Raw genomic sequence first — 21719 nt, 5'->3', positions numbered from 1 at the left:
TTCCATAAGGTCAGGAGGTTAATGAAAATGCACTCATAATTCTAAAGCTGAAGCCAAGCAGGAATATTAGATTTTCACTTGAGTCTGAACATGCAATCTGGGTATGAAGAAAAGCCCAGGTACTTCAACATCTTAAATTCTGTCCACATTTGCTTGGGTAGGTCTCAGATGCTTATAAAATGGGCAAATGCTTAAATGATCACCCTACAAGTGAAACTGGGAGTGCATATTGGATCTCAGTTCAGACTCTAATAGAACATGTCAGCGTATTGCACTGGGGATGAAACTAGAGCTGAGATCTGAAGGTTTCATCTTTTACTAAGTAGTTCCCTGCTCCCTTTTCCTGAACCCTCCCTCTTCTACCCGTCTATTATTGGATTTTATTTTCACACTCTTTATGTAGAGTACTCTCATCCTTAAGAATGGACCTGTGAATACACAACATTTCTCTTTGAGTCAATGAAAAATAGCTACTCATTTCCAAAGGCATCATCCACTACCATTGCAAGAAATAGTTCACTCTTAGGAAGTAACTTCTAGGGCAAATAGAATAAGATAATCCTTTGATTGATGGGTGCTACTTCACATTCTCCTCTCAAATTGGATCACTCCCTCTGAAGAAATGGCTCCCAGGAAAAGTAAACTGAAGACAAACCAACTGGAAAAGATGCTTTTTTTTTTTCCTGTGAAGGTTTTCACTACAGCTTCAAAAGAATGTAACTTAATCATTTGTTTTGACCCAAGAGAAACAGAACTTATTTTGAAGATTTAAACAGGCATCAAAAAAGGTAAACAAAAAGTCTGGGGTTCCCAAATGCTAAAGCTGAAAGGAGTTAGTCTGAAAACATGAGTTCTAACTCAGCGTTTATTTTCATTGGAAGATAGTGGAAATCATATATAAATTTTGGACAATACAAGTTCTTTTTGCCTGGCAAATGTCCACATGAATCTGTTAACCTCTAAATATAGAACAGCATTTTTTTAAAATAGAAAGACAAGGTGATATGGCAGTTAATTAGCAACCAATACTGTAAACTACAGTAGATACAAAGTTTTATATAAATTAATTGCCATTATAAAAAGGCAACTGCTTTGCCTAAGAAGGTACAAAAACTGGCAACTTTCATAAATATAACAAGAAGCTAAGTGAAGAAATACATAACAGACTGTTTTTCCTATATAATATTTGAATATGCAAACTAAGACACCTGTGGCACTTTCCACAAAAGTCAGAAAAAGACACACACACACACACACAACACACACACACACACACACACACACACAACACCCCTTCACCCACCCCTCACCCAGCCAGGCTCAACCTTCCCACTCGTGGATTTCCAAAACATAGCAAAAATCTAGGGTTACAAGGACAGGATGCTGTGCGGAAGCAGCAAGATCGGAGCTCTCTGGCTCTGATCTGCTAGACAAAGAAGGAGCCTTATTGACAGTTGTAAAGCATTAGGCGTCAGACAGAAACTTGTCAAAAACAGCTGTTGTTGGGTACTGATTGATAATGTTTTCATTCTGACGGCTGAGTCGCTGCAGACAGTCCTGGGGCTGTGGAGAAGCCCATCATTGGCGAGCACATGAACACACAGAAAAAGGGAAGTTATTTAACAGATGGCTGAAGAGCACTCAGCCACGGTATCTTCAAAAGACAACATTCTCCATTTAATGAACTTGCAGGGGAAGCAAAGGCCTGAAAAATCACTTCTTTCTTTCTTCCTTTTTTTCCTTATAAGATGAAACATAATAGGACAAAATAAAAACAGGCATTGTATAGTTGGTCATCAGGATACAAATTTTGTGCTGCTCACAGATTATTACGGTGTTCACAATACTCAAGGATATGGCAGATAAAATGTTATATGAATCTATATGGATCCATTTCTGATCCATGTTCTTTTTAAAAAGAAAAACGAATTATAGTAAGTGTTGGATGTTTGAAAAAAAAAAAGGTAAAGATCTCATTGAAATCTATTGGCAAGATGAAATGAGAAAAAGCTGTGTCCGAATGGCGTGAAGGGTTTGAAATGTGTTCTAAAGAGAATGACGAGGGTTTACCTCACAGACAGAGTGCCAGTCTGTGGGATTTAGACACTGGTCGATGATACCTAAAAATTACAAACATTTCTTTATTGCCCAGATGTAGGGAGCATATACTATCGTTTAGCTACTTAGTATTTTAATAAGTGGTCAAAAGCTTACAAAATGTGCCAAAGAGTATCTCATCTATGAACTTTCATTTCCATAGATGATTCTTGATTTAAAAAAGGTCAAAGGTGCTAAACCTTACTAAAACTGTACATTTGTCTCTACATAGTTTTATCACTTAAATTAAATGGAAAAATTACTTCCAAAAAGCTGAATCGAGGCCCTCAAATTATTAATTTGCTGTAGGCCCAGCACATTTTTTAAGGGCACATTGAAACCCCTGAAAATAGAGGTTTATGACAGAAATACTGATAGGCCTTTAACTATTAGCTGGAGGCTTTGGCAGACTCCACTCAACTACATTATCATTTAATGCATAAATATACAGATGATTCTGTTTTTGATATCTTTGTCAAATCTGTGCCAGCTTAAACCCTAACCAGTATAAATTATAATTTGTTTGGCTGATTTAAAATTTTTAATTATTATTTTAAAAATTATTTTCTCTATTTCAATCAAACATTTCAAATTCTTAGAAAAAGATACCTATATTAAGATGTGATCAAATGTAATCAGTGGCGCATGCATTGTGCCTACATTTCCTCCAACTTTCAGAAACTGAAACAATGTCCTTGTCTCTTAAAAAAGAAGAAAAGAATAAGCCTGCTGAGGGAATCACGGAGAGATTATGCATCTGGTCTTGAAATTCTTCAAAGCTAATTTTGCTATGGTCAGATATTCCTTTATGATCAAATTATTAATGGAAAATTCTGGTGTTTATTAATTTTTTGCTCATAAAAATACAAAATCAGTATACAAAGAAAAACCCTACCAAGAAAAGGTAAAATAAAGTTGTTGTTTTTTTTTTAAACAGAACAACCCAAGCTCCCAAGAGATCATGAAAATGACAAATATGTAATGTGGAGTCTCAGAACAAAATTCCAAAATTCCAATCCCAAACCCAGGGATCAATAGTCATCAAGGTATGTGAGTCTTTCTGAGCTCTTCATAAAGAATCTGATTTCCGCGAGCCATGAGTTCCATCCATTTTAGCATGTGGTGTCGAAAGATGCTCAGAATGACAGAAGGAAGAGACATGCAGTGAACGCATAGTGGTAAACAGAGAATAAATTCTCTCTCAGTAGTGTGTACTTGACGTTAATGCCGATAGTAATTCACCTGATTTACAGAATATTCACTTTAATAGAGAGATGAGGGTCTGAGAAAAAAGATTTAGAAGCCATGATAATCTTGATACCAAAAATGAAATCACCACGAGAAACTAACACAATAGGTTCAAGACTTTTTGGGAACCTATCTTCTTTGCCAGACTTCACATTCTCATGGCTTCATGGTCTTTTTCTTCTAACAAATTTATCAGCTGAGAGAAGCTGTCTTTCAGTGCGTTCATGTCATCCAGGGAGCAGGGCTGCAGAATCCAGCGTTTTCCACGTGCGAGAGGTTCAAGTTCAAAATACTTTTTGATCTAAAGGGGGGAAGAAGAGAAAGATGTCATTAATGATCCAGACTCTTTTTCATACCCAATGAGGTGCATTTCATAGAGAATCTGCATCAATTAGATGCTGATCACAGCTGTCTTTATAACAGGGGTTGTATGTTGTGATTGGGGAGTGTTTTCTTTAGGAGTCGGTGAACTGTTTGCAAGTCATCACACACTCAGCAGCATGGGAGTTCTTATGAAGTCTGAGAAAGAATTATATGCACTATGTATGGCACAGGGCAAAATTACACTGAAGACATGAAAAAAACTTAACTTTATTTAAATAATGCTGGCAGAGTAGCTTTCACAAACTGACCCAACAACTTAGTGAATTGCTGACAATCTATAGATTCTATCAATGAACTAAGGTAATTATATTGATCTTCAAGCACATAGATGAAAAAGAATCTAATTTTGATCATCTTATTTTCTCATGTCTATGTCTGATATAGGACAGTATCTCCTAAGAGGGAAGATAAAAATTGGATATGTTGGTGTGTGTGCACATGTATGTGCAGGAGTATGAGATAAGTTAACATTAAATTATGTATCTATATATGCATAATCTCCCAGATTTTTACTCAGTCCTAAACCTTCTGGGAGGAAAAATACCAAGATTTTACAAAAGGTATACGAAGGGATGCATTTGCTATCTTGAAAACCTTTCACTTAACAGCCAATCACAAGTTGCTCTTATTATACAGGATAGGATACCAACTTTTGGTTGTAAATCACTATCAGATTTTTAGGATTGCTAATAATAGTGATCATCTTCTCTCAAAGGTACAAGGTATATAAATGATAAGGTACAAGGTATATAAAGTTCCTCATTCACACATTAAAAAAAAAACCACCAACATACAAAACCAGAACTTTGTACTTTACCACCCAGCAAGGTTTAACAAAAATTTTATGCCATTCACAAGTGGGGTTTCATTTTGCATGTGTCATCATAAACACCAGACTACTGCTAACAGCAGATACACCATAGAATGGTGTTCATAGATTTGTACATTTTTTTCCATGAGCAAGTAAGTATACGTAAGAGATACCAAACCCTATGCCAGAAAAACACTAACATTTTATAATTCAAAGGTCCTTTTATGCATGCCTGTAAATTGACAATGAGTACTTTACAAAAGAAAAAAGCCTGTGAGTATTGAAGGACTTTCATTAATTCTGGCTCTGAAGACAATGAGGATCTCATTGGTAGATCAGAGAATAGATCCATAACCTAGGAACAATTTTTACACCAACATATTGCACAAATCATGTTATAAAATTTCTTGCTCATTGCCAATATGAACTCTATTTTTTAGTTCCTCCTCTGTACTGAAAGCCATTTACCTCCAAGAGAATCTGAAACAACTCGCGTGGTAAGTGCTCAGTGTCAGAGACCAGCTGTACCCCACAAAGAAAGGAACTTCCTGTCACTGGCTTCAGGAGGATGAGAAAGTGGCTGGAGGACAGGTAGGGACCAGTGTTTAAGAGGAGTGGGCTGTGCAAAATGGCATCACTGAGAGATCACCTTGTTTTTCTACTCAATGTCTTCTCAGATTATACCACTGAGCCCAGGAATCAGGACTGCCAGTCTCGGGAGGTGATCTGGCATTTGATTGGTAGTATTTCTCATCAGATGAAAACCATCAGTGTATAATATCTAAAATTTGCCACATGAACGAAATTGGACTTGTTCTCATTTATAACCTCAAATCCAAAATAATAAGCGTTGCTAGTAACTGGTAGTACAGGTAAACAAAAACTTCCACTGAGATTACAAAAATAAAAAAGAAGACAAACAGCAAGCCAGTAGGTACATTTCATTAGCAATACTTCTGCCAATGGAATCATTGAATCCCGGCTGTGCATTTCCAGTTAATTTTAAAATGCTGCTAGATTGAAATAGTCATACAAGGTATTAGCCTTCTGCAAAATTTTGCATTACTTATAGACACAAAACCTAGTAAGGTTTAGCTATTCCTGAGGCAGGTTTCTAAGCAACTGAAAGTACAGTTTATCATGAAGGAAAATAAAGATGTCTAAAAGCAGATGCAATCCAGTCCCATTGACTACTCAACAGGAGAAGGAGATACAAGTTGTGATGACAGGGTGGTCACTCAGACAAAGGCGCCCCGTGGTGTTAAGCTGACAAATATGGCCGAGTAACCTGAGATTTTTAGATCAGTAATCTAAGTGGATATACCTAACCCTGTAGCATACTTATCTCCCCTTACCCCCTATATCTGATGGATTCTATACAATTTATAATTTCAATTTCAAAACAAGATTTGACATTCCACAGATACCCAAGTACAGACAGTGATTCTGTTGTTGGAACATAGGTTCTCGTGATCAGGAGTTTCATGTTTTGCAACATGAGGGCTACAGAATAACACAGAGTTATGTATAATGAAGGTTTCATATTCTTAAGTCCAACTGTTTCTTTTTAGGATAACATTTTGATGTTAACCTGAACTTCAAATTTTACTTCTCTAATAACACTACAATATGAATAATTCACAGTTAGACTTGAATTGTCCTTTATCACTCTGTCCTTGTGTGGACGGACTGATGTTCAATTTCAAAGAATGATCTTTAAGCTTGACCAACATAAATAATACCCTTATATCTAATATTTCTTTTAAATAATTGCCAGTAATGCAAGCAGTCACTTTTTGTCGAGGTATTTTTTTTTAATCCAGACAGAAATGTGAAAATATGAGCAAATGAAGTTAAGTCTTTTGAATCTTTTGAACATTTTATCAGCTGCTTAAATGTCATGTTTAACTGGAAAGGACTGGAATAAGGAGACGGTGATTCTTTCACATTGGCACTTGGGGGAATGACATTAAACTACAGCTGCCTGGCAACCTGTGGTCATTTATCTATTTTAGGGATAGCCACGGAGAGTGGGTATTTGTTAGTAGCCATGTGTCCACCCTAGAGATAGGAAAACAAAGCCACTGTGAGTAGCTAACCTATTTCAGCTGTGCCATCAGAGCCCTTCCCCACTTGGGCTATTGCGAGATGATTTGCATTACCGCATTCCATTATTCACACATCGGATTGACTGTAAAGTCTTAATATAACAGAAGTGGCACCACCTCCATTGTTGCTAATGTTTGTAGCAGCTGTTCAACCTGTGAGACATTACATATCACAGGGGACCGACTCACTGGGTAAGACACGTCTGTCCTGTAAGTTTCCTTGAGTAGGGAAATAATAAGATAATACTTCCTTAGTTAGTGGTTCACTAACAGGATTGGAATGATACTCACTCAGTCCCTTCAGTTAGGATCCCAAACTTTTACTTTCAATTCTTGTCAATCTACCGTGATGAAATTTTATAGAAGCCACATGAATAATTTCTGCCTGTAATAACAAGGTCTTTATTTTTTTAAAAATCTGCAAACCTATTCTTATGCATAATGACAAATGACTTGTCTTTCCTGTTTTCGTTATTAAGTCATGTAATATGTGTGTGTGTGTGTGTGTGTGTGTGTGTGTGTGTGAGCGCGCAGGCGCGCATGTGCATGTGTAAGTGTACCCAAAGGTGACCTAGTTTTCTTTAAGCACTTTAGAGATCTGGGGATAGAGTAGGGATGGAGTTGAGAAGGGAGATAGAAGAGTACATAAGGGTTTGCTCAGTGTTTTATGTGAAAGAGTTAGACTCTAAGCTCTGATACTATAAACAGAGCTTTAGCCCACATGAGTGTGTGGCAAGCCAAGACAATACAAAGGTGATGGTATGAGACATTTTTTTTGTTGTTGGTGTTGGTCATGGGGCTTGAACTCTGGGCCTGGGCACTGTCCCTGAGCTCTTCAGCTCAAGGTGAGCACTCTACCACTTAAGCCACAGCGCCACTTCCAGTTTTCTGGTGGTTAACTGGAGATAAGAGTCTCAAAGACTTTTCTGCCCAGGCTGGCTTTGAAACATGATCCTCAGATCTCAGCTGAGTAGCTAGGATTACAGGTGTGAGCCACTGGCGCCCGGCAGTTTTTATTTTTTTTTTTAAACTGTGGATGCTGTGCTGTGCATTACTGAACACAACACCCCTACTTCTAGTGAACTAAATGCCATTAGTACTAGTGATTGCTGAAGTTCCTCCTCCCATGTCCCAAACAGCACCTGCCCTGCTCTGTTGGGAACTGTTGCTTTAGCCCTTGTGAAATACAGGTACCACTCTCACATTTCTGGACCATTCAAGGTCTTTTTGAATATCCTTTGCCCAGACTCCCTGAGCCCTATGAATAACCCATATCCACATATTTCCTTGTGAAAAACCAACAGAACTTTCGGGAAGTTGTGGCAGATGGTGGTAGAATCCAGAGCAGTCTAAGGAACTCTGGAAATTTTCCTTTTGAAGGTTGACGACTCATGTCTGAAAGGAGACTAGTGAGTGAGTGAAGGCAGTAGGCGAAGGCAGCAGAGGTGTGCTCTGAACAAGTCACGGTGCCTGCCGGCTCTATGTAATGTGTGGGGCTCCACTGGGCAAAGGAGGATTCCATGAAACTGTAAAAAACACCCCACCCAGAAACAGTAACAAGCCAGGCCACAGCACTGTCTTTATCATTTCTATTAAGACTACAAGATCTCATCTCCAAGGCTTTTGAGTCATCGCAAAAACTATTAGAATCTCTACTTACTAAGGGCTTTTCTACTCATTTTTTAGCATTCTGACTACATTCTCACTGGAGATAAGAAAAGTACTGGTTCAAATACAGTAAGTCTGCCTTGTTTGTGAATTTATTATACACACTTTTGACTAAAAACAGTGAAAAATAATAAAATCAAACCAAAAGAAACTTCAAAAACAAAGTTTCTATTCCCAGCTCACATTCAGCCCCGAGTCAGTTTCGTAATAGCAGTTGTGTTTAAATTGTTTCTTAGCCCATAAGTTCATAAAAATAACCTCCCAAAGAATACATGGTGCTTCAAAAGGAAAGTAAGAGTTCATGTGCGTAATTAAAATGATAAAGTGAAAATTTTAGATTTGTTGAAAGTCCCCTCTCTGTACTCCTTTTATTATTATCATTATTATTATTAAGTATCTATATAAAGCGGTTTCAGTTCAACATGTCAGTTTATGAGTTTATGTCTTTTTTCCCTCTTTGCCTTAACTTGTTTTTATTTAGGAGTAAAGATGAGGAGGTGGGAGGGGGGGTTGGGATGGGGATGCTATTGAGAATTCAATGTAGCCAAGTGTCAGTGGCCCATGCCTGTAATCTTAGCTACTCTGGAGGATGAGATCTAAGGATTACAGCTTGAAGCCAGCCCAGGCAGGAAAGTTTGTGAGACTCTCATCTTCAATTAACCACCAAAAAGCCAGAAGTAGAGATGTGGTTCATGTGGTACAGTGCTAGCCTTGAGCTAAAACATTCAGGGACAGGGCCCAGCCCCTGAGTTCAAGCCCCAGGACCAGCATAAAAAGGAAGGAAGGAAGGAAGGAAGGAAGGATAGAAGGAAGGAAGGAAGGAAGGATTCAATGTATATACTACAAACTTAAGAAAAGAATGGGAAACTGTGCACTGGAGGCTCATATTCAGGAGGCTGAGGATCAAGGTTCAACGCTTATTCAAGACAGGAAAGTCAGTGAGACTCACCTCCAATTAACTACTAGAAAACCAGAAGTGAAGCTGTGGCTCAAAGTGCTAGAGTGCTAGCCCAGAAAAATTCTAGGACAGTGACTGGGCCCTGAGTTCAAGCCCCATGACTGACCAGAAGAAAGAAAAAGAAAAGTAAGGGAAGGGGTGGGTCGGGTGAGAATGTTGAAAGGGGTGACACTGATCAAGATGTACTGCATTTATAAAGTGCTTTGTTAAATAGTAACTCCTTTGTACAACTACTTAAAGATAATAATAAAAGGTGCATGCCTTTAGTAGATGTTGGGCAGTGTATGGGAAGGACAAGTCAAGCCACTATAGTATACTACTGAACTCTTTGCATCCTGAGCATGCATTGCTTTTTCTCATGATGGTCTCCTTGCAATTATAGATCCATGGGTACCAGAAACCTACTGTAGAGAGGATTCTGATGATCTAGAAGAGTTGTGAGGTCATGGAATTCAGTCTGGTAAAAAGGATGATGACAGGGGCTGTGGGGGAGATTTCATAAGTAGGAGCACAGTCTTTCTCCATCTCTGGAAAAGGGATGGTTCTCATGAGGGAGTCTCAGCTGACAATTTCAGCTCTGTCAAATCAACATCGACAGGCTAGTTGTGAATGCAGTTCATGGATGAAGATCTCAAAACCAAAAAGCAGGAAAGAGGTATACTTGCATAGGGTTTGATGGGCAGAAGGGCAACTTGAAGGATAATTCAAGGGAACTTGAACCCATTACTGCATTCCTGGAAATGTATACATGTTTGTTGCATAGCTAGTATTTTCAAGAACTCTTATCAATAAGTTTTGTTGTTGTTTTTTGTCATGGGTTCAATCCTGCTTGAATATACTAGACAAATTCTCTATCACCAAGCCACACCTCCAACCCTAAAGAAAGGTTTTTGAGATAGGGCCAGAAGAGACTGTAATGTTGTAGAATCTTTTCCTATAATATTTAACCTTCAACAATCTTTAAAAAGGAGCACGAGCTTCCTCATTTACATCCTGGCTTCTTACTTGCATCTTACAGCAGATATAGTTATGAGAGACACTTGTACTGATACTTGTAACTATGCATATTGATAATATTCTGGGGCCCATTGACATGGGGCTAGTTAATACTTGTGTTCATTCTCTTCTTCAACTCAGGTTCAAGGATGGCAAATCGTAAGTCATGAAATCAGCCATGATTTGGTGTTTTCAGACCAGCAAAATCTGCCAAGTATATCCAACAAGTTCTTTTTACTCCCAGAGAGTAGGTTGTTAAGCAGTTGCCAGCACACCAGAGTTTACACATCTTGCCTTTGGCTGCCTTAATTACAGAAGCTCTGGAGTATGCTTAACTTGGTAACCTTCACCAAAGTCAGAGAGAACTTTGCCCACGCTGTGGCTCCAGGATAGGTCTAGAGATAAAGTGGCAGGACATCATTAAGATTCTTCCACAGTGCATTCTTGGCAGCTTGTTCAAAGAAAGGTTAGTGCAGAGAGTCACAGCAGCTGTTCCTCTTTCCATTGTACTGCTTGCAAGATTTTTGAAATCCCCAAGAAAGGTACTAAATATGTCATTAAGGTCAGAAATAAATAATACAAATGAAACCACTATACAATGGTCCCAAAGGTATTGCACAGAATAGAGATTATTTACTGAGTCATAACAAGGACCAGGAAATGACTGCTTGATGTTAACCAAAATCACAGTATCATTGTGGGAATGCATGTATATAATAGACTGTAATAGGCTTTGCATAAGCTGGATTCTTTTCTAAGCAAACTGAAGCTCAGTGCAGTCTACCTGACCTTGGAATAATTAAAACCCAGACAAATGACTACATGTTATTATGTCTCACCCCCACTAGAAGGCTTCTTTCCCGGTTAGTAACTCTGATGCATACAGGATGGTGGATGTTGGGAGGACAGTTCTACAGAAACCCAGTCTTCCATTGCAAAGGGGAATGTAGCATCTTCCAAGTCAGTCAAACCAAATGCTCCCAGTAGGAGCTAAGATCTGACAAGCATTCCCATTTTTGCTTAATCTGCTAATCTATACATGGAGCAAAATTTTTTCTCTCTCTCTGGCAAGCCTGAGGGACTTGTTCTCTTCTTGTATCCAAAAAGCTTGCTTCTCAAGTACTTGAAAGCATAGTAGGTTTGGATGTCTCTTGTCTTGAGGGACTAATGGAAGATTCATAGTGCTCCCTTTTGTGCACCAGCCTCTCCAGTCCTCTCGAGCCCCAAATGATTCTGCTGACTTTTGCCTCCTCTATCCCCAAAATGGAAGAATCAGCCTTAAAAAAATCCCCCCTTTCTCATCTTTTAAGACCCAGTATCACTCTATCACCTTAAGAGAGAACCTTCATGTATTGCAAAAACTTTTAAAATGAGAAGGGACCTCAGTCACAGTAGCCTTTCTGGGCACAGCCCTCAGACACCATAAATGCCCTGTAAAATAAGAGAAATTTTATTGAAAGACAGCATGCTCATTCACTGGAGTATTAACTATGGCCGCTTTCATGCTACTGCAGCAAACTTGGGTAATTGCTAGAGATGCGGCATGTCCCACAAAACCTAGAATATTTACTACCTAGACCTTTACAGAAAGAAAAAAAAAAGCCAAAGAAGAAGAAGAGGAAGAGGAGGAGGAGGAGGAGGAAGAAGAGGAAAAAAGCCAGCTTCTGGCCTAAAGTATTCTGCAGCTCTCCTCTTCGCACAGGGGAACCCTAGGAACTTGGGAGGGATCTGGGGCACCAGGCTTTCTGGGACTCAGTTTGACCTCAGCTTGCTACACCACCTCCTCCTCACTTTGGCTCACACTTTAGTGGGACAGAAAATTTGCCTCTTCCAAACTGGTCAAGCTCCAGTTATGAAGTCAGATGCTTAAATTATAGTCTAGCAAGCAGGAGGGTCATCTCTCCACAAAGCTATATTTTATTTACTTTCTGTTTGGCTACCCCCCCCCGGCCCGCCCTGACCCCCACCATGTAGAGACTTCCTACATGCCACAAGCATTAGCCAGGTCCCCTAATAATATATGCCACTAGGCATAGGGTCTGTGACATATCAGTTTGAGGTTTCTCATGTCCTTTAAAGACACTAATTATTCTTACCTTGCAGTTTTAAAAGGGAATATATAGCCAGGCACTAGTGGCTCACGCTAGCTACTCTGGATGCTGAGATCTGAGGATCATAGTTCAAAGCCTGTTGGGGCAGGAAAGTCTGAACCCCCCCCGCCAAAAAAAAACAAAACCAGAGGGAGAGCTGTGGCTCAAGTGGTAAAATGCTAACCTTGATCAAAACAAGTTCAGAGACAGCACCCAGGCCATGAGATCAAGCCTCAGGATTGGTATACACCACACACAAAAAAAGGGGGAATATATAATTTATTACATTTATATCACTTAAAGTCTAGCTTTTCTAAAAGCTTTTATATTCAACTTACAAAAACCTTAATATTATACTTCTATTTCTATATATCTTTCAAATTTTAGCAGCTATGTTTATGAAGCCTGCAAACTCATTTTATAACTCATTATGAATTGAATACATTTCTAACACCCTAAACATTTAGAATGGCTAACAATCAAAACATCCTCAAGTAGTAGGAATTTATTATTATTTTTAAATCACTTTATTCTTGAGTTAGCATATTATTGTAGCAAGAGGTTTCATCGCTGTATTTCCACACATGTGCATAGCAGTTTGGATAAATCTCCTCCTCTGCCACATTCCTATCTTCACCTCCCTCCTCTCCTTTTTCAAGCAGCATTTGGTGGGTTTCATCATGCTCCTTTCATATATATGTATATAGATGTATACATTATGTACAGTGTCCTTCAATCCTCTTCACCCTTCAGTATCCTTTCCTTTCCCCCTCTTCTCCCTGTGATCCCTCTGGATAGTCTGTTTCTAGTCATGCCCCATTACCATTACTATTATCCTCTTCCTCCATATGTTAGGTCCATATTCCACAGGTAATATTTGTCTTAAGCTTGACTTCTCTAAACATGATGACAATATCCCAACATGATGTCCCCCAGTTGGTTATAGTTTCTTGAAAATGACTTTTCATTTTTCTTTATGGCTTGGTAGTAGTCCACTGTATGTTTGAGTATGTGTGTACATTTAGAATGTTTGGTAAAATGTCCTCGAGTAGTGGGATTTATCTATTATATTCTTGAGTTAGCAAACATTTGTAGTATGAAGGGGTTTCATTATAGATATATATTTGTACTATATGTGTATATATATGCATTCATGCATGTATATATGTATTCATTCTACATATACACATACACAGACATATTTGTTTTTCATATGATCATTCATCAGTTATTAGATACCTCAGCTGATTCCACAGTGTGGCTATTGTGAGCTACAATAAACATGGGTTTACAGGCGTCTTTCTTGTATATTGATTTAGTCTCTTTCAGATAAATGACCAAGAGAGGGATGGTGGAGTTAGGTCTATTTTTCATTTTTGGATGAATCTCCATACTGACTTCCATAAAAGCTGTACCAGTGTATAGTCCCACCAACAGTGTTTGAGGATTCTTTCCTTCTCATTCCCACCCACTGTCTTCTTACCAGCATTTGTTGTTTGTTTTCTTGACAACTGCAATTCTCACTGAGGTAAGGTGGAATGTTATTGTTGTATTGATTTTGAGAACTGCCTAATTTGGTTTCCTATTTGATTGAATTGTGTCCTTTTGTCATTTAATTTTCTGATATCTTTGTATATTCTGAATATGAACCTTTTACCTGTTAAATAGCCAGCAAAGATTTACTCCCATTCTGTGGGTTGTCTTTTGATTCTATTTATTGTTTTTTGATGTGCAGAAATTTTAGTTCTTATAAATTTGTTACATTGAATTTATAAATTCCATCACTCACGTTTTGATATATTCTAAGTTCTGGTACTTTTCCACAGAAAGGGGTCATTTTAGAAATCACTTGCCCATTTTAAATCAGGAAAGAAAACTACCAGGTAACAGATATATAATATGTAACTTATGTACACGCCACAGATATGTTAAATTAAAATACTAAGACTAGAGGCTGATATTTTATCATTTTCATCTCACTAATTTTAAATCCTTTAAATGCTTTCTATCTCAAATGAGATGTTATCATTTCATACAACTTGATGTTTTCATATCACTAAACTTGATTGAGTTGGTTTACCTGAAATTTTTGGAGATAGTAACAATCAAGCCCTTAGGAAGAAATGGTTTCTGTGAGAACAACAACCTTATGCTCTTCATGCCTGGACACACATTATTATTTACATCGCTGTTTACACATAGAATTTGATATATTTTCCTCAGTTCCAGTATATTTTCATTACCTATGAGCTTGTTAGTTATATGAGCCATTCCCTTCACCTTATAAAGGAATTATAAATAATAATTTTTTTGGGGGAAAGGTTTGGATTTAAACTCAGGGCTTTATGCTTTCTAGGATGGTGCTATACCACTTGAAGCCTGTCTACAGCCCTACTTTTTTGCTAGTTGTTTTGGAGATGGAATCTAGTTAACTTTTCTGCCTGAGCTGACTTCAAATTACAGTCTTCCAGATCTCAGCCTGCTGAATAACTAGGATTATAGACATAAGCCACAGCTCCTGGTTTATAAATTAATGACTTGAAATATCAAACTTCCACAGGTCTGTGGTCAATTTCATTTTCTATAGGATAATCTATAGATGTGGGTAATTTCTTTAATGTTTTTTTTCTTCTTTTGCCAGTCCTGGGGCTTGAACTCTGGTCTGGACATTGTTCCTGAGCTCCTTTTTGCTCAAAGTGAGGGCTCTACCATTTGAGCCACAGCACTACTTCCAGCTTTTCTGAGTATTTATTGGAGCTAAGAGTCTCACTGAGTTTCCTGCCTGGGCTGACTTCAAACTGTGATCTTCAGATCTCAGCCTCTTGAGTAGCTAAGGATTACAGGCATGAGCCACTGGCGCCCAGATAATTTCTTTAATTTTTTTCATGTATATGAGTCCTTAGTTCTTTGAAGCACAGACAATAAAGAAATAATTTTGTATTCTCTAATGTATCGGGTAAAATGTTGGACACAAAAGGAATACTAATTTAGTTTAAAAGATGGGTTTGAAGAACTGAGCTATAATGAAAAAGGCAACAAAACATGTTCTACATTTCATCCCATCCCACATTAAAATGTCAGTAAAAGAAGGAAATTGAATATTGGAGCAAAGTTACCACTCTTTCTAATTAATCAGGCCAAAGTTTCATACAGGAGGTTGGATTTCATGAGCAGTTTCAAAACTGTAGGTCTAATTGGTTTAAACTCTATTACACATATGCCTACAGGCAGCTGCCATGAATTGTTTTGCAAATAGGAAAGTAAACAATCTATCAAGGAAAAGAGAACCACTCCAGAAATCTGAAAACCCATAGGACACTTAGGTTTTGAGCTAGTCCTTTAATCTGTGTCCAAACAAAGCATCTAATTTTTATCTCAGAGAATGGAAAGCGCTGACATATGCAAAAAGGAAAGCTCTGACATACTTGTTTCTGCATGCAGGTGCAGGCATCAGACTTTTCAATAACAATCTATAACATAGTCATTAATTACCAAGGCAGCCAGGCTTCAACAGCACACCATTTTTCTTCTCCTCAGTTCTCCTTTTCTCTCCTTCCTGTATTCATTTCCATTCCACTTCTTCAAAAGGACAGGCATTGTTGGCACCAGGCAGTTTTAGGATATTATTCTTGAGCCTGTATCTTTCATATTTGGGATAATACTCTTATTAGGATTCATCTCTGGTTCAAGAAAGCAAAATATCCTAAGCAGGAGGAAACCTACTTATCTATGAAAAAACTTTTTACCGGCAATAGAATACAGCTTTTTAAAAGGAGTTCTAGCTATATGTATGAGAGCTAGTCAAGTATGTACTAGACAGGAAAGGGAGTTAATGAGCGAAAGTCCCAAACACATATCAGAGACAACCAATTAGCTTGTCTGAAACTCAGGCTTGTAAAGCGATCAGCAACTTATAAAATGGTCTGCTACACACGAGTAAAATGTTGCTTAAATGGCTTGCTTAACTAGATGCAGTCACCATGAAATTGATTCTTTTAAGTTTTTTTTTTTTTAATGTAATAGCCATTAACTGTGCATACTGAAATGGCTGGGGGTGGATGGGTAGATATCCTGATATTACATAGTACAGGTTGAAGACGCATGTTCTCTGTTTTAGAAAGTTAAAGGGCATTGGAAAAAGTAAAACAACACATGATCTACCAACAGTTGTGTCTGCCTCTATAACTGAGCTGTAGCGGCACAATTAGATTATTTCCCGTCTGCTTTGCTGGAAGCTTCGGCTGGGATTGGTGATGTGCTCCCAGGACATTCCAATACTGAGAATTTATGTGTTTGTGTTGCAGAAAGCAGTGTTTTCTCACCAGAGCCTCTGCATGTGTAAAATGGCAGGAGAGGGACGGAGGCCTTGAGCCTGGTATTTTTCAAATCTACCATTTATCTCAGAGGGAACATCAAATTTCTCCCCACCAAGACTTATTTTATAAAACATTCCAGGTACCTTGATGTCAGCTGACATATAAATGACAATTCCTGCTTCTAGTTCATAGTTTGAACTTTCTTAGAAATCTCTCGCACATATGAAAATGGGTTTTTGGCCATGCCTCACTGTCAGCATTGTCCGTACCACAAATACATTCTTATCGACTGCTACCTGATCAGACAAGGAGGGAATTAGGCTTTGATTTTGTTGTGTCGAACTTCTATCTGTATTATTCTGTAATGCAACTCACTGAAACCATGGTCTCGTGCAAAAGGGGTCTCTGATTCAACAAATATAAGGGAACAAATACATTCAGTAGCCAATGAGTTTTAAAGACACAAAAAGCTTTTTTTATATTTTCAATCACTTTTGGCTTTTGTGGTGGACAATCTGGGCCCGCTCTCAATCTTGCAGCTGTTGGATATGATAAAACAATAGGAGCAGTTGCAAATCAAAATATTACTATATGGACCCCAGATAAACATGTATAATACTGGCCTTGTGGTACTATGGCAGCACTCTGTCCTAACAATGACAACACTTAGATGTTGGAACAGATTCAAATTCTTGGGTCTTAAACAGGAGACAGACAAATATGGCACAGCACACGTTGCTCGGCCGCCAATGGAGGGTGCCAATGGCAGAGATATTCAAGGGTTGTTCCTGTCAGCAGTTTGTCCTCTGGCTACAGCAAGAAGCCACCATGGAAACACTGAGAAGAAACGGAAAAACAGGAAGGTGTAGAGCACTGGGACAGGGGAGGGAGAAAAAGCTGATGACGGCCTCTATAACATATCTGAGCAAGGGGGCACAGGTAGCAAAGGGTCTTGTAACCAAAGGCCGTGTTGTCGGTCATGGAGAGAGAATTTCCTTCCCTTCTGGCAATATAGGCAGGAGCCCAGTATCCTGGCAAGTGAGAAATATGAGCTTGGAAAGAGGCTTGCAGGCAGTCTGAGGCAAGAAAAGCTAAGTGGTAATCTGTTCAAAGGAATTTTAGCCAAAGAAACCCACATAGGACTAGTTGAACTCAGTATAAAGCCTGTGAAAGACAGAATCTGGAGAACATTACAATCAGAAAGAAAACACCAGAAATGATGGTTCAAAAAGCCATTGACACAGCATTGTTAGTGTGGCTTTGGGCCCTAGCTGTCATCCCACAACCAGTTGGAGCCAGTAATTATCAACAAGGGGAAAGGAGAGCCGCTCTATATCCCAGGTGACATGTAACAATATATGGAGATGATTTTGGTTGTCAGAGGAGAGGAAAGGCATTAGGGGTAAGTGCTACTGGCCTCTTGTAGGTACAGATCTAAACATTGCTCAGTAGTCTCCAAACATACAAGGTAGCTCCCCATCCCCTAACAGAGAATTCTGTAGCTCCCACTGTCAGTAATGCTAAGGTTGAGAAACTGCTTTGATTTGATATTTCAAGACAAGAATCAAAGACGAAAGCCCCTGTTAATGATTCAGTACATAGTTTAGCAGCGATGACCATTAGGTCCTGCAATGAGGAGACAAAGGAACAGGATTTGGAAAGGTAGACAGCACAGAACATCACAGGTGATGGTTCCTATTCTGTCTCTGTCTATTCTTGTGTGTGTTTATGCTGATACTAGGGCTTGAGCTCAATGCCTCATGCTCTCACTCAGCTTTTTACTCACTTAACCATATAAGTAACCCTTTCAGGTCTGGCTTTTTGCCTGTTAATTGGAGATAAGAGTCTTGAAGATTTCCCTGTCTGGGTTGCCTCTGAACCATGATCCTCAGTTCTCAGTTCCTAAGCAACTAGAATTACAAGCCACTGGAATCCAACTTCTCTGTTCTTTCTTGTTCAAAGTGAGTAATACACACAGATCAGTGGAACCAAATCATTACATGAAACTGAAAAATGACCCAAGAAACAGCCACTGCTCACTCTCCCATTCCACACAGTTGCTCTTACATCGTGATGGCAGAGATAATAGATATTTAGGAATTAAGTAAAATCAGGTCAAAATAAGTGGATAGAAAGAAAAAAACAACATAACAGTATTCAACAAATAACTAATCAAAGTGAAGCAGCCACAGAGATCATAGTTTTGTGAGAAAAGTAGTCTTTTCTAAGTGGGTTGCTTAAAGGTTGCTTTGGCTTGGTAGCTGGGCTCTAGTTGATGAGTCTACTAAGACTCTATCACAACAAGAAAGGAAAAAAGGAACTCTTTGGGATTAAGAAGGATTTGTGAAATGTAAGGTTTTGTCTTAAGTAGTTGTTCCAAGATGGAATTAAGACACACCTCAGAAGACCCACCACAAATTGTTCAAGAAATAGCAGAGAGTATGAGGATATTTTGAGATTGCTTATATACTGTTAATCTTATTTCAAAGTTTTTGAATAGTCACCTTATGTACATATATCTTACCCTCTTCAAACTAGCCAATCATCAGCAGGTTGAGAACCTTGAGCTCAACCAATCTGAGTAGAAGAGCCGGGCCTGCTGTGTAGGGATAAAGAGGGAGCAGCCTGCTCTCTCTGGATGCTTACTTACATTTTTGGCTGATGGTGCACCCTTCTATAGAAGTACATTTGCCTTGTTGGGAATCGTTCTTCATTTTTGTGTCTATCTATGATTCCAGTGGTTCTTGGATCTTATATTTATACCTAGCTGCACAAAGTTACAACTTAATCATCAAGGTTTAACTGACTAGATTATTCTGGTAAGGACAATGCTACATGCTGCCCCCAAAAAGAGCATAAATGGGCCATACCACACAGTGGTATGGAATCCATGTGTTGGATTCTAACAACTGGTGGAGGACTTTTGTTGCTGTTGTTGGTTGTGGGGCTTGAACTCAGGACCTGAGAACTGCCTCTGAGCTATTTTGCTCTTGGCAAGTACTCTACCACTTTGAGCCATAGTGCTACTTCCTCGACTGTTTTCTATTATGTTCTCATGTCTGTTTCTAAATTGCTTCACAGTGCTCATTATGGCAACCACATATCTCAATTATAATTGAGTTACTTAATTAACTGTGATACTAAGATGAAAAATAAACTTGAATGGAACATTTCTTTTCATATGAAAAACTAAACAAGGTATTCAAAGATGTTAAGGAAAGCAAGTCTCTAAAAGCCAACTACTGTTGAAGTAGTTTAGATGAAATATTATCTAAATCTCAAGCTAAAGGACTAGGAGGGAAATGTGTAGATTGTTGCAACTATCTTTGTGGTTCATTTTTTTAAAGAAATGTGAAGAAATCATAGAAAATATTAGAAATAGAACACAGAATTTGGATTCATGGCCACACTCTCAGAGAAAAGATCCTGACCCAATAAAAAAAAAGATTAGCATCATTTATATGTTTAAAATAAATTACATACAGTATTTAATGTCTTTCCATATTAATCAAAACTTTAATTTTTCTGGGTGTGGGTATGTGTGGGTGTGTGCACGTGTGTGTGCACGTGCGCTCACATGTGCCCATACTGGGGCACAAACTCGGGGCTTTGTGCTCTCTACTCAGCTTTCTTGCTCACAGCTGGCTCTTTACTGTCTAAGCCATATTCTAGTCTTGCTTTGTGCTGGATAATTGGAGACAAGAGTCTGGTGGATTTCCCTGCCTGAGCTGGCCTTTGAACCATGATCCTCCAGGTTTTAGCTAGGATTATAGGTATGAGTCACCTGGCTTTTTCTACAGGAAAAATTTTTTTTTAAAAATGTGGTGTTAGGAATAGAGCCTCATGCATTTGAGGAAAGTGCTGTACCACTGATGTCGATCCCCGGCCAGCCCTGGGAATTCTCAATTAACTGTTTGACTGTTAGTCAAGATCAGCCAAGCGGCTTTCTAAGTGCACCCCTAACTCTTAGTGCTGGCAATTTTCACTCACACTTTTCAGCATGTCTGAATCAGAAGCCTTCTCCAAGGGGAAGTCATTAACACTCACTTCAGTCTGAAGTTCAGTGTTCTATGAAAACATGTCCACTGTCAGAATCAATACTCATGTCTGTCACCTCAAATCCTTTTGGGAAGAAGAAAGAATATAAATAAATAAAATGAAAACACTCAAACTCCCTCACATACAGAAACCTCCACTCTTGTAGTTTCCCTTAGAAATATTCACATCTATGAAAGCATATTGTGGTTATAAATGGATATTACATTAGTACTTCTTTGAAAAAAAATAAAGCATCATGCTATTCTGAATGCGTTTGTAAGATGTTTTCACAATACTCTCTGAATAGAGTTTTATGCCTATTTCTACACCCAGGAGAAGAAGCATAATTATTGAGTACCTATGTCTACGAGAAACCTTTTCCTGACCTTTCCTAGCCTATGGCCTGGATTACTGCTCTACACTTACCGTTATTTTAGTGCTAGGCAACATTAGTGCTTTGTAGACTTATTTCAACTTGGAATGATGATATTGCTTTTCATATTTACTACATGGATTCTTTTCTATTTGTAAAAGTGACAGTTCTATAATAGTACTAGAAAATAAAACTCATACAATGACAAAACTTGAAAATGACAGCTTGTGGCAACTACCCACTTATAACTAACTACAGGGACAAGACCACAAGATGACTACCAACAAGATGACATAAATTGATGCATATACCATTTACCTCTATGCATCCACAAATGCATTACTGACAAATTATCTGGTAACTAGTCTTCATCATATCTAGCATAGAAGCTTTTAGAGTTCCGAGTTTTAGGTGCCTATTCCTATTTTATCCTTCACATACAAATCTGTAGATTTGGAGAAACAAGTACCTAAGAAACAAATTCTTGCTTACCTGACTCCACCTAGACAGATACATATGTCATCTATGTACATTTCTTAGCAGTTAAATAAAACACATGCTTCTCGTAAAACATACAGGAAAGTTAAAACTTGCTTACAACTGCCTAAATATTTGCAATTCTGACTTCTCAT

At 38.4% G+C, this 21719-nt stretch overlaps 1 protein-coding gene across 1 annotated transcript in view; it reads right to left on the bottom strand.

Moving 5' to 3' along the window:
• Window positions 1–851: 851 nt before the first annotated feature.
• Arl15 (ADP-ribosylation factor-like 15) overlaps window positions 852–21719 on the bottom strand; it is a 375540-nt gene continuing 354672 nt past the window's right edge. Inside the window, exon 5 of the mRNA XM_013018657.1 lies at window positions 852–3646. Coding sequence (XP_012874111.1) covers window positions 3494–3646 — 153 coding nt within the window. The 3' untranslated portion in view covers window positions 852–3493. The remainder of the gene's footprint in view (window positions 3647–21719) is intronic.

The sequence above is a fragment of the Dipodomys ordii genome, unplaced genomic scaffold (assembly GCF_000151885.1).
Source record: "Dipodomys ordii isolate 6190 unplaced genomic scaffold, Dord_2.0 Scaffold41, whole genome shotgun sequence".
In the NCBI taxonomy this organism is placed as follows: domain Eukaryota; kingdom Metazoa; phylum Chordata; class Mammalia; order Rodentia; family Heteromyidae; genus Dipodomys; species Dipodomys ordii.
Note: the sequence above shows the minus strand (reverse complement) of the source record. Positions and strands in the feature narration are given on the sequence as shown.